The following is a 12721-nucleotide window of genomic DNA, read 5'->3' as shown; positions in this document are numbered from 1 at the left end:
ACAGAGTTCCTCAGGACATGTCACACAAAGGGATGGGCGTGGTTTGAAGCCCTGTACCTGTCCTCTGACATCCTCTCTGGATGAGGCGTTACAGGGGGAGAGGATGAGGTGTTACGGGGGAGAGGGGGTGGCTAGTCTATTATATGTATTATATCCTATAGGAAGGGTTTTACTGCTGAGGAAAGTAGAGGGATCAGATTATTACAAGGGAGTTGAATATGTTTCAGGTAGGGGTTTTGACCAGTGTCGAGTTATTTTAGTCTGGACATTGTTACTTGCCTTTAGGGTGAGATTTTGCAAGAGAAAATACATTTTAACCAGTGCTGTATTAATGAATAACAAAAAAGGTCATAAACGGATAAATGCTATTAGGCTACTTTTGTTCCTTGGGGAAGGGGGGTAAACAGAATGAAACAATTTGGGAAAGAACTACTGATCTAGGTGCTGCATGCAGGAATATAGGGAGCTCTTACTCCAAGATGTGCTGCTGATAAAGTCTACATTCCTTCTCTTTCTATTCACATTGCCCATCCCTTTGCCTTGTGTCTCAGTATGTTCACTCATCACCACTTCAGAGACGCTCTGACCGTGTTAGAGATGGAAGGCTAGGCGTCCATAGGGGATGTTAGATCTGTGAGATCCAGGTTAATAAGCATGTTGCCCTGGGCGTGAGTAGATCCATTAGGCAGCGAAATAAAGATCATTCAATCAGGCCGTTCTTTCATGGACATTTTCCCAAATGTCGGAAAGCTTTGGAGGTAAAAAAGCATGGAATTATTATTTCATTCTTATGCATCTCTCTTCTTGTTTATTTTCAGGCAATTACTTTGTAGACTGAAATAAACATTGTAATATGTGTCTTGTATTTCTAAGTTGAAATAAAATGACAATGTAGTGATAACACTATTTCACAGCATCATTTATAAATGGTCCACTAGCAGATCATTAATGATCCGAAATGGGAGTCCCTTTGCCTCATAAACACAGTATTACTGACCCCTACTGTTGATCAAAAAAGTTGTCATCCCAAACAGCAGAGAGACGTTATGACGCAAAGTCCATTTCCATCCTTACTGATTGTTAATGGAGCATTTGAGAATGTCGGCTGTAAATGAAGTGTTATCTTGCTACAGTAGGCCAACACTCTTGCTTGTTCCAGATCCTAGAACTACATTCCATGCTGGGGACGCTACAGGATTATAGTACTTACCCCGCAGTAAGGTCTAATCGTTTAATTACCTAGGTTATTCTCTCTACTAACCTTTGGTTTCTGAATGTGTAGGGAAGAAGAAGAGACAAGCCCAAATAAATGTGTAATTTTACCTCAGTGATGTGTCACGGTCTGTCTAGGTCTATTGTACTGGCAGTACATTGAAAAAACATGCTGTTGTCTTGATGTTTGAACCAAGAAAAAAATGTAGACTTGTATTTACAAATGAAAAAAGAAACTCAAAAATACAGTTATCAATATGTGAGAGTAGATAGTGTGCTAGATAGTAACTTTGTATGTGATTCACTGTAAAACCTAATATTAATGAAAGGATGTACTCTTACAGTACATGTTACTTCACCTATGTACTAACTAATATACTGTACTATATTATATTTCATATATTATATTTAATACACTTTAATATTTTATGCTATATTGTAATGCACATATGACCATGTAACAAAATAAGAAAGCAATTTGGAAGAGTAAAAGATTCAATGGTGGTTGCTGGGGCAAAAGAAAAGAGGTCAACACCCAAAACAAGGGCATAGTAAAAAACAAAACAAAATAAGACTGTCCCCTTGAGGACGGACAGTGACTCTCACCTATGTTTAAGAAGACCACTAAAGTCAAGATCCCCTGCATCCTCGTGTCCTTCACTGCTGTTGTTAACAAGAAGAGATTAATGGAGATTTAATCAGAGTAGAAACAGTAACAGGCAACTAGATAAACAATGCTAAAAGAACAACGCAAAGCAGCGGCTACTGACTTCAATCAAATGCATTAGGTTCAGACTAACACATGATTGGTGGCTTACACAAAAACCCTTTCGATTCATTTCCAATTAAATGCTTCTAACGAACTGGTTTGTGTAAGGAGTATTGAGAGCGATCCCAGCCAGCATATGACAACATTTCCACAATTTTTCTGCTGTGTTGCAGGAGCATCACTGAGCAGCTACGTTGGGATAATGCTATGGGGCTGGGATGTTTTGCGTTGCTTTCAGACACATTGTTGGGAGGGAGTTTCAAATGCAAGCATTGGCCTTTGTGCTGTTCAACACGTTGATTGGTAATTACCTTAATAAAGGTTAATCACATCGGATTTCATGGTCATTATGTTTCAGACATTATGCTCTCATGTTGGTTTGTGATAAGAGCCATGGTTTTCCTACTGAGCCACAATGTCCCACCCACGTATCTGATGCTCAGATGTACATTTTCAGGTTTATTTGCCATGTGTAATGAATCTTGCTCGAAACCAGTGAAGTTTGTGTTTAATGTTACTTTTGTCATATTTATCATTATGAGAAAAAAGGATACTCATTATTCAAATGCTCAATATAACCACTAACTGTAAAAAATATCACTCTGTTGTTGACTCTGAAAACTAGTCTACTAACTGTCTGTTTTCAAAAACCGAAATAACGTGGTCAGATTGTGTTGCTCTCATTACCTTCTTTTGAAGGCTGATCGAATATCAACACTCTGTGACTGTTCCAGTTCTGAAAGACAATAATGCAAAACAATAACACAGTATATTACTGCTCGTGTTTCAGTGTGTGTTCTTTGCTGTACGACGGAGACTCAAACAGTGCAACAAACCTTTCACTTCCAGGTCAAAGGAACAGCTGTCAAATTTGTCCTTGTAGGTGACCTCACACCTGTAGTTTCCAGCATAGTTGTCTTTGGCCTTGATGATATGCATCTCAAATGTGTGAATCTGCGGGGCGATACATAGGTATTGGAAGGACAGCTAGGGGACCAATGTGTGTGTGTTAACATACAGTACATAGAGCTATACATGGGAGGTTGTCTACCTTGGTGCGTCGGTCAAAGGTTTCTTTCAGTTGCAAGTGCTTTCCGGTCTTGCTGGCCAGGTCCATCCATTTCCCTTTGAACCACTTGATGGTGGGTTTACGGAGCAGGTCTTGGGCCTCCACCTTGGCAACAAAGGAGATGTCTCCACCTTGTGAACATGTAAAACACAGCATGTCCATGGTGGGAATAGCCTTTGATGTGGAAAGATGTCCTACACATGGTTACCAGAGGTCCCTTCTCTTGGAGAGAATAAATACAATTGCAAGAGCGAGAAAGAGAGAAAGAGAAAGAGATGGAGGCAGAGAGAGATAGAGGGAGACAGAAGCATAGAGAGAGAGAGGCAGTGAGAGATAGGCAGAGAGAAGAGGCTATTTTAACAAGGGAGACAGCCAAATCTAAAAGACCTTGGCCAGTACAAATATAATACATGTAAGGGTTTTAAAAGATCTCTACGAGTATATCATCTCTGGTCTACAGCAGCTGTGAGAGGAGAGCTCACTCTGCAGGCACTCACCCACAGTGATGGATCCGCCCTGGGGTCTTTCTATGAGCAGGCTGGACAGCGGTGGGGTGTCTACGGGCTTGTCAAGGTCTTCTGGAGCCTGTCCCTCTCCCAGAGACCACACTGGTCGATCAGGAGAGACGGACACACACCATCACACAAAGACTCAACACCAACAGACCAACACACTCCTCGTACTCAATGGCTTCAACAATCCGTCACCACACTTCTCTGTATTCATCTGAAAGTTATATACTTCCCAAGGTAGATAGACAGAAATACATTCATACTGTTCCTCAGCTGTTCATGGCAGCTGCAACATGGAAAGCATAACATTTTGCAACATGGAAAGCATAAGAACATGGAACATAGAACAAATACCTGTACTGGGAAAAGCGTTACGGGTTTTGAATGATTACCATATCGGAAGAGACTCCTTTACCGTGTGCAAAAGTGTATCGATTGATACATTCTTCAATTTCTAGATGCTCCGGTCTTCTTTGAGATCTCAGAGGACTAAGTGGAATAGGACTCATGCCAGCAGTCACCATGCTCAACATGTGATGAAACTGCTATAGACAGACCTACATAGGGAGTCCCTTCAGCCCCACCCCTCGCTACCTACTGTAAAGACCCAGCTACCCTCCCCCACTTTACTACATCCCTGACTCAAAGACTAACACTCAACTAGGTCACTTAATTCATTGAATTGACTTCTTACTTACGTGAAATGTCATTCATTTTCCCATGTTTGAAAAAGATGTTGACGTCCAAAAGCCCCATAGCTTCCTACAAGCCTTAGAGGGGAACATGGGAGTTGAACTATGACATTTTAGGAAACCAGTATTTTTCATGGAGCAGAACATCCAAATGAGTCCAAATGAACCTGAGCTTTTAAAAGTATGCCAAGCCAGGTTCCATTGGACCAGCTATGCGGGGAAAATGAAAAGAGCCAGCTAATAGACTAACACTGTTCGTGAGTGGGCTTGCTCCAGAGAGAATACTGCTGTTCTGGAGCTCTGCTATTGAAAACGTCCCTCCTAATAGGATGGTTATTATGGCTTTTGTTACATAGTATTACCTGAGTCTTTTCTCCCCATGGCTGACACATGGACGCTATCATCTGAACAAAGACAGAGAGAATACTGCTGTTCTGGAGCTCTGCTATTGAAAACGTCCCTCCTAATAGGATGGTTATTAAGGCTTTTGTTACATAGTATTACCTGAGTCTTTTCTCCCCATGGCTGACACATGGACGCTATCATCTGAACAAAGACAGAGAGAAATTTACAGCATATTATAAGAAATAGTACTGTAAAGTCCACAGAAGCAAGCACACACAAACATTCAGGACCAGCAAGCAATACAAGACATCGAACAGTAAGCAAGCTGAGCCCTGACCAATTCTGACATAATGATGCAAGCTGCCAATCAAAAGCTGTAACTATGTACATTGTTAGGTTTCACCAGTGAGGAGAATCAGTTTTGAATCTTCTTTCATGCCTTTGTATTTCGTAAAATAAAGTTTTATACAAACTGTATCATTGTATTACGATCAGAGTGTTCACATAAAATATGTATAACATTCATGTGCCAGACAGAAAATATCAGAAAAGGAGACCCTTAAAATCCTTAAATTCTTATCATTCCTTTTTCATAAAAATCAATTGATGTTTTTGCAACATGTTTCACCGTTGACAATCTGACCTCTTAAGGTTGGAAAAATAATTAACTTCAAAAATCACACAAAACACCTTCTAGAAATATACATGTTTCCGAACATGTTTCCTACATCCAGGCAGTTGTAACATTCTGATCAAAACGACTAGTTTGGTCAGAGCTATAGTTGTAATAATTAACAGAGAGATCTTACTAGGCAGCTCAATAGAGAGTTTCTTGACTGTATTGGCATCCTCTGTGAAAGAAAGCATAGTATTACTGAAATTAATTTGTGTTTTTATCTAGTCAATTTATTTGACTCTGGTGAAGAATATTGCTATTGACCCTTTGTGATGATTGACAAAATAAAGTATGACAAATTGTCCTTAATGGCCTTGTAATTGGAAAAAAGTATGAAATGAAACTTCCAATTACTCTTACCAACAATCTCCAATGAATTAAATATGAATACATATAAGACAATTCAAGACAAGAGAACCGGTATGGTATCAACATAGTTGAGGTCTAGAACAAACCAAAACATGTATAATATCATCATATATACATAACATATAATATACATACAGTATACATGATGAGCATGAGTGGCATGAATGGATCTTATGTGTGTATATTCCAAGCCTCCAGAAAGTATTCACACCCCTTGACTTATTGCACATTTAGTTGGTTTACAGCCTGAATTCAAAATGGATTAAATGATTTTTTCACCCATTTACACACAATACCTCATAATGATAAAGTGAAAACATTCAATGTCATCTTGGTAAGCAACTCCAGTGTATGTTTGTCCTTGTGTTTTAAGTTATTGTCCTGCTGAAAGGTGCATTTGTATCCCAGTATCTGTTGGAAAGCCGACTGAACCAGGTTTTCCATCTAGGATTTTGCCTGTGCTTAGCTCTACTCCGTTTCTTTTTATCCAAAAATAACTCCCTAGTCCTTGTCGATGACAAGCATACACATAACATGATGCAGCCACAACCATGCTTGAAAATATGAAGAGTGGTTTTCAGTGATGTGTTCTGTTGGATTTTCCCCAAACATAATGCTTTGTATTCAGAACATTAAGTTAATTTATTTGCCACATTGTTTGCAGTTTTACTTTATTTTTTATTATGTACAGGCTTCCTTCTTTTCACTCTGTAATTTGTGTTAGTATTGTGGAGTAACTACCGTAATATCCGGACTATAAGCCCATACTTTTCCCCCACGCGTTGAACCTCGCGGTTTATACAATGACGCGGCTAATTTATGGATTTTTCCCGCTTTCACAAGATTCATGCCGCCAAAAAACTGAGCACCGTCACATAATGTGACATAAATCGAGCGCGCTCAAACTTCCCATCATTCTGATTACGGTAGTCATTTTGTCACCCTCATCATGGCAAAGACACGGAGAAATGCATATGACGCAGCTTTCAAGTTGAAGGCGATCGATCTGGCTGTTGGAAAAGGAAATAGAGCTGCTGAGAGCGTGGAGCATTGTCAAAAAAATCCACTATCATCAACGGGTTTTGAAAGGCTGGACTGTTGAAGAGGGCAGCGATCCAACATCGGATGAAGCAATTCTGAGGCTATTCAACTCCGACACCGAAGGAGATGACTTCAGTGGTTTCAGTGCACAGGAGGAGGAAGATAGTGACCATTGACTTTCTCGGTAGGCTACTGTTTAATGTTTGTTACAAGCCGTGTTTCGTTAAAGCATATTTATTTTTGTTACAATCCGTGTTTCGTTAAAGCCTATTTATTTTTGTTACAAGCCGTGTTTCGTTTAAAGGCTGTGTAAAGTTAATTTGTTTCAATGTACCGGTAGGCACCTGCGGCTTATAGACATGTGCAGCTTATTTATGTACAAAATACATACTTTTTAATAATTCAGTGGGTGCGGTTTATATTCAGGTGCGCTTAATAGTCCAGCAATTACGGTACAATGTTGTTAATCCATCCTCTGTTTTTTCCTATTACAGCCATTCAACTCTGTAACTGCTTTAAAGTCACCATTGGCCTCATGGTGAAATCGCTGAGCAGAATCCTTCCTCTCCGGCAACTGAGTTAGGAAGGACGCCTGTATCTTTGTACTGACGGGTTGTACTATTGATACACTTCCAAAGTGTAATTAGTAACTTCACCATGCTCAAAAGGATATTCAATGTCTTTTCTTTTTTTTACCCATCTACCAATAGGTGTCCTTCTTTGTGAGGCATTGGAAAACGTCCCTGGTCTTTGTGCTTGAATCTGTGTTTGAAATTCACTGCTCGACTGAGGGACCTTGTAGATAATTGTATGTGGAGTACAGAGATGGAGTAGTCATTCAAAAATCTTGCAAAACACTATCATTACACACAGAGTGACTCCCTGAAACTTATTATGTGACTTATTAAGCACATTTTTACTCCTGAATTTATTTGGGCCATAACAAAGGGTTGAATACTTATTGACTCAAGACATTTCAGCTTTTCTTTTTTTTGTAAACATTTCAAAAAACATCTCCACTTTGACATCATTGTGTGTATACCAGTGACACACTCAAGTTTATGCATTTTAAATTCAGGGGGTAAGACAACAAAATGTAGAAAAAGTCAAGGTGTGCATATCAGATGTGATCTTCACATCCATACCTTTATTTACAAATGATAATAAATAAAGGTTTTTGTGCTTGTAGGAATTATGCTTTGCCATTTTTGAATTGGCATGCATGTAAACAACATACGTATGTGATATGCACAAACATATATTGCAATAGTTTAGGAGATGATCCTGAATATTCTAACCAGCAATATTCTAACCATTTGCCATGTGCAAGTATTAAATGCATATATCAGGAATATATTCCAAAGGTCTGAGAAAAACCTGGTCTTTAAAAGACAGGTAAGAGACCCATCCACCATCTAGCCATAGTGTTCTCTATAGTTAGACTCTTCCCCACAGTAACTGACTCCTGCAAAATGTACTTTTGGGGTGTTGATGGGGGGCACTGTCCTATAGTGGAGTCTCCATGGTAACCGACTTGACAAGATGGGAAAGGGGGGAGAAATGAGGATGGTTTGTCATGGTTACCAACCTGGTGGGGGCGGTGGTGATGGGGTGTTGGTTGTAGCGTCATCATCTTTATCTGCAATAAAGGTGTGATTGACACAGACCCACCTATTAAAAGCTCCAAGTTCATCACCGGCAAGGCAGGCCAACAAGACAAGCCACAAGACAAAGCATGCAAGACAAGACAAAACATGGGACCGACACGACACAACACCACCACATATGCATGTCTTTGAAATGGATAGATGAAGTGTACGAGACCATAAATGTGCTGATCGTGAGATCGAAGCGTGTCCTGTGAGAGATCACACCAGTGTCTATGAGATGGGAGTGGACGGTGATGTGAGAGATCACACGTGTACGTAAAATAAAGGAATTATGCGTAACACCACAAGCTTGGTTTAGGAAAGCTGGAAGCACAAGTAAGAAGCACTGTGAAAAGAAGAGAGAGATTGAAGTTGACAAGCAGCGGCCAGAAGAACACAAGAATGTCCACAAGGTTTATGAAAGATTAAAGACATAACTATCCAAGAAAAGCCCTGTTACTTGAGAAACCCTCTGCTTGTTGTCGATCAAGAGTAACTGAGCTCAGCTTCCCCTCCAGAGACATTATAGAGAGTAGCGTTGGGTAGTATCCAGATTTTCATACCGTTTTTGTAGAATACCAGTGTAAACGATAATACCGGATGTACACACAAGGGGTGCTATTTCTTAAAAATAAGGGTGTCATAGAGAGAGCGTTGAAGGGGAGGTGAGGATTGAGTAAAACAGAAGCGACATATGAAACTGGACCTTTGTTGTGGTAAAAAGGCTCTGGAGCAATGCTGAGTGATGAGTGACAACTATCAGAGAGCTATAACCTTCCATACATCTAAATCAGCTGCTTCTGCTGTGACCGTCAACAGCACTGTGCTTGTTGCTACAGTATAGCCTCACTATGAATCCTAGACCCTCAGCTATAAACTGTCTGTAAACTGTACTGAGAAGAATAGACACAGAAAACACACACACACACGCACACAATAAAACACACACACACAAACATACATACACACACACCAACACGTTTGTGCGTGCGCACATAAACGTAGTCTACCTACAGTGGGGCAAAAAAGTATTTAGTCAGCCACCAATTGTGCAAGTTCTCCCACTTAAAAAGATGAGAGGCCTGTAATTTTCATCATAGGTACACTTCAACTATGACAGACAAAATGAGGGAAAAAAATCCAGGAAATCAATTGTAGGATTTTTAATGAATTTATTTACAAAATATGGTGGAAAATAAGTATTTGGTCAATAACAAAAGTTTCTCAATACTTTGTTATATACCCTTTGTTGGCAATGACAGAGGTCAAACGTTTTCTGTAAGTCTTCACAAGGTTTTCACACACTGTTGCTGGTATTTTGGCCCATTCCTCCCTGCAGATCTCCTCTAGAGCAGTGATGTTTTGGGGCTGTTGCTGGGCAACACAGACTTTCAACTCCCTCAAAAGATTTTCTATGGGGTTGAGATCTGGAGACTGGCTAGGCCACTCCAGGACCTTGAAATGCTTCTCACGAAGCCACTCCTTCGTTGCCCGGGCGGTGTGTTTGGGATCATTGTCATGCTGAAAGACCCAGCCACTTTTCATTTTCAATGCCCTTGCTGATGAAAGGAGGTTTTCACTCAAAATCTCACGATACATGGCCCCATTCATTCTTTCCTTTACACAGATCAGTCGTCCTGGTCCCTTTGCAGAAAAACAGCCCCAAAGCATGATGTTTCCACCCCCATGCTTCACAGTAGGTATGGTGTTCTTTGGATGCAACTCAGCGTTCTTTGTCCTCCAAACATGACGAGTTGAGTTTTTACCAAAAAGTTCTATTTTGGTTTCATCTGACCATATGACATTCTCCCAATCTTCTTCTGGATCATCCAAATGCTCTCTAGCAAACTTCAGACGGGCCTGGACATGTACTGGCTTAAGCAGGGGGACACGTCTGGCACTGCAGGATTTGAGTCCCTGGCGGCGTAGTGTGTTACTGATGGTAGGCTTTGTTACTTTGGTCCCAGCTCTCTGCAGGTCATTCACTAGGTCCCCCCGTGTGGTTCTGGGATTTTTTCTCACCGTTCTTGTGATCATTTTGACCCCACGGGGTGAGATCTTGCGTGGAGCCCCAGATCGAGGGAGATTATTAGTGGTCTTGTATGTCTTCCATTTCCTAATAATTGCTCCCACAGTTGATTTCTTCAAACCAAGCTGCTTACCTATTGCAGATTCAGTCTTCCCAGCCTGGTGCAGGTCTACAATTTTGTTTCTGGTGTCCTTTGACAGCTCTTTGGTCTTGGCCATAGTGGAGTTTGGAGTGTGACTGTTTGAGGTTGTGGACAGGTGTCTTTTATACTGATAACAAGTTCAAACAGGTGCCATTAATACAGGTAACGAGTGGAGGACAGAGGAGCTTCTTAAATAAGAAGTTACAGATGTGTGAGAGCCAGAAATCTTGCTTGTTTGTAGGTGACCAAATACTTATTTTCCACCATAATTTGCAAATAAATTAATTAAAAATCCTACAATGTGATTTTCAGGATGTTTTTCCTCATTTTGTCTGTCATAGTTGAAGTGTACCTATGATGAAAATTACAGGCCTCTCTCATCTTTTTAAGTGGGAGAACTTGCACAATTGGTGGCTGACTAAATACTTTTTTGCCCCACTGTATATACACACACGTTCTTGCATATGCACATACACATGTTTGTGCATTTGCACAGACACACACTCTTCCAGACCTGCTGGAGGTGGGGGTGGGGTAACCTGCACCGTAACAACTGGTTCTGGAGGTGGGGGTGGGGTAACCACTGTAACAACAGGCTCTTGAGCGGGAGGTGGGGGTGGTGGTGGGGTAACCACTGTAACAACAGGCTCTTGAGGTGAGGGTGGTGGTGGGCTAACCACTGTAACAACAGGCTCTTGAGGTGGGGGTGGTGGTGGTGGTGGGGTAACCACTGAAACAACAGGCTCTGGCGGTTGTGTAACCTCCGTAACAACTGGCTCTGCTTCCTCCGTCACGGTTGCTGAATTGGGACAAGGCTCTCATAGATTAAAGTTACCGTCCATCTCCTCCACTCACACAGCACTAAGTCTCTTTCAGTCATCAATTTCTAATACAAACAAACTGCTAACTCCAGCTGTGTGTGCCGTGAAGTTGTTGTACTGAACCATGCACACAGCAGACACACTGCATTTACATGTAGCCTATATGTGCTGTTTGACCATGACAAAGCTATCAGACACGACTTTTGGGGCACTTTCGCCTTAGAAGAATTAGGGGGAAAAAATGCACTAGTCGACAAACTGCAGAAAGCAAAGCATGAACCAATGTATGTCTGTTGTAGTGTAAATGCCAATGAAATTCATCACATTGGGTCATAGCAGCATTGGGTCAAAGAGGCAAAAGGTGTCTCTGTCTGTCATTACAAACAGCTCTTCAATCCAAATAAAACCCTGATTCATACAGACTCTATCAGTCCATTGCCTGATTTGAATGGAACTTTGGCCCATATGATGATCTATTGGGAGAAAATAAAAGGCTTTAGTAAAGACCAGAACTATGGATCTGACTCTATTACAGACTAGAGTCAAACTGCTTCAATCAATGGTTTGAGTGGGACAATTGAACGGAAGCTCTTGTTGCTATTTATGAGTAGGGCATGGAGTTTTTCCTAACCACATGACCTGATCAGGAAAAACTCTGGGACTTCAGTTATAGCTTTAGTTATAGTAAACAGCATGCACTTTTACTGTGAATGGCTTGAGACTGAGTGAATTTGACTTACCAGGCGGTGGGGGTGAGCAAGGGGACGGGGCCTCCTTTACTTCAGAGTTCACAGACTCGACTTGCTCTTTAGCCCCGACCACAACCGCCTCTGGTTCTGGTTCTTTAGACCCATTCTCTACTGGTTCTGGCTGTACAGGCTTAATCACCTCTATGGGCTGTGGATCCTTCCCCTCAGTCTCTACCGGTTGTTCTGTACAGCAGATAACAGTGCCAGGCTGGAGCAGCAAGCCTTGAGCAAAAGCACTAGTAGCCTCTCAAAACACATATGAGGTGCTGGCTGGACATGGATGAGCATAGATAGCCAGCAACCAGAATGGGTCGTTCCATTGACAGTCATGTCTGAATGCTTGACAGGCAATCAAAATTTATAGAAATTATAAAAAGTTATCTTTGCCAACTACCAAGTAAAATTTAGGGATGTTACCAATCTGGTCATTGCATATCTATAGCTAGTCCTGGAGGCTTCAAGGAAGTATAGTTTTACTTATTCAGCAAGTTTGAACAAGACTTCGTTACAATGTACCACAAGCTAAAAAAAAACAATTTTCATTTTTTCACATAGCCAATCATAACAGTTTCCAGAAATTTGAACGTGACAATGTCATCGGAATCTATTATAAGTCTAATGACGGCTACCTGCTGAATGTAACAAT

At 41.0% G+C, this 12721-nt stretch overlaps 1 protein-coding gene across 19 annotated transcripts in view; it reads right to left on the bottom strand.

The window, feature by feature from the left end:
• LOC115106127 (myosin-binding protein C, slow-type-like) overlaps window positions 1-12721 on the bottom strand; it is a 42934-nt gene that overhangs the window by 15267 nt on the left and 14946 nt on the right. For 3 of the 19 annotated variants that reach the window (XM_065008275.1, XM_065008277.1, XM_065008280.1), the window contains exons 4-13: window positions 12067-12258; window positions 11020-11304; window positions 8274-8324; window positions 5409-5450; window positions 4617-4658; window positions 3548-3658; window positions 3033-3181; window positions 2818-2935; window positions 2669-2717; window positions 1819-1875 (exon numbers count right to left, since the gene is read on the bottom strand). In XM_065008275.1, the coding sequence (XP_064864347.1) occupies window positions 1819-1875; window positions 2669-2717; window positions 2818-2935; window positions 3033-3181; window positions 3548-3658; window positions 4617-4658; window positions 5409-5450; window positions 8274-8324; window positions 11020-11304; window positions 12067-12258 (1096 nt within the window). Of the gene's footprint in view, window positions 1-1818; window positions 1876-2668; window positions 2718-2817; window positions 2936-3032; window positions 3182-3547; window positions 3659-4616; window positions 4659-4758; window positions 4801-5408; window positions 5451-8273; window positions 8325-11019; window positions 11305-12066; window positions 12259-12721 lie in introns of all 19 variants that reach the window. The other 16 variants (XM_065008290.1, XM_065008292.1, XM_065008293.1 and 13 more) reach the window with 11 other exon arrangements.

Source organism: Oncorhynchus nerka, linkage group LG23, assembly GCF_034236695.1.
Source record: "Oncorhynchus nerka isolate Pitt River linkage group LG23, Oner_Uvic_2.0, whole genome shotgun sequence".
NCBI lineage: Eukaryota > Metazoa > Chordata > Actinopteri > Salmoniformes > Salmonidae > Oncorhynchus > Oncorhynchus nerka.
This window is presented reverse-complemented; position numbering and strand designations above follow the sequence as displayed.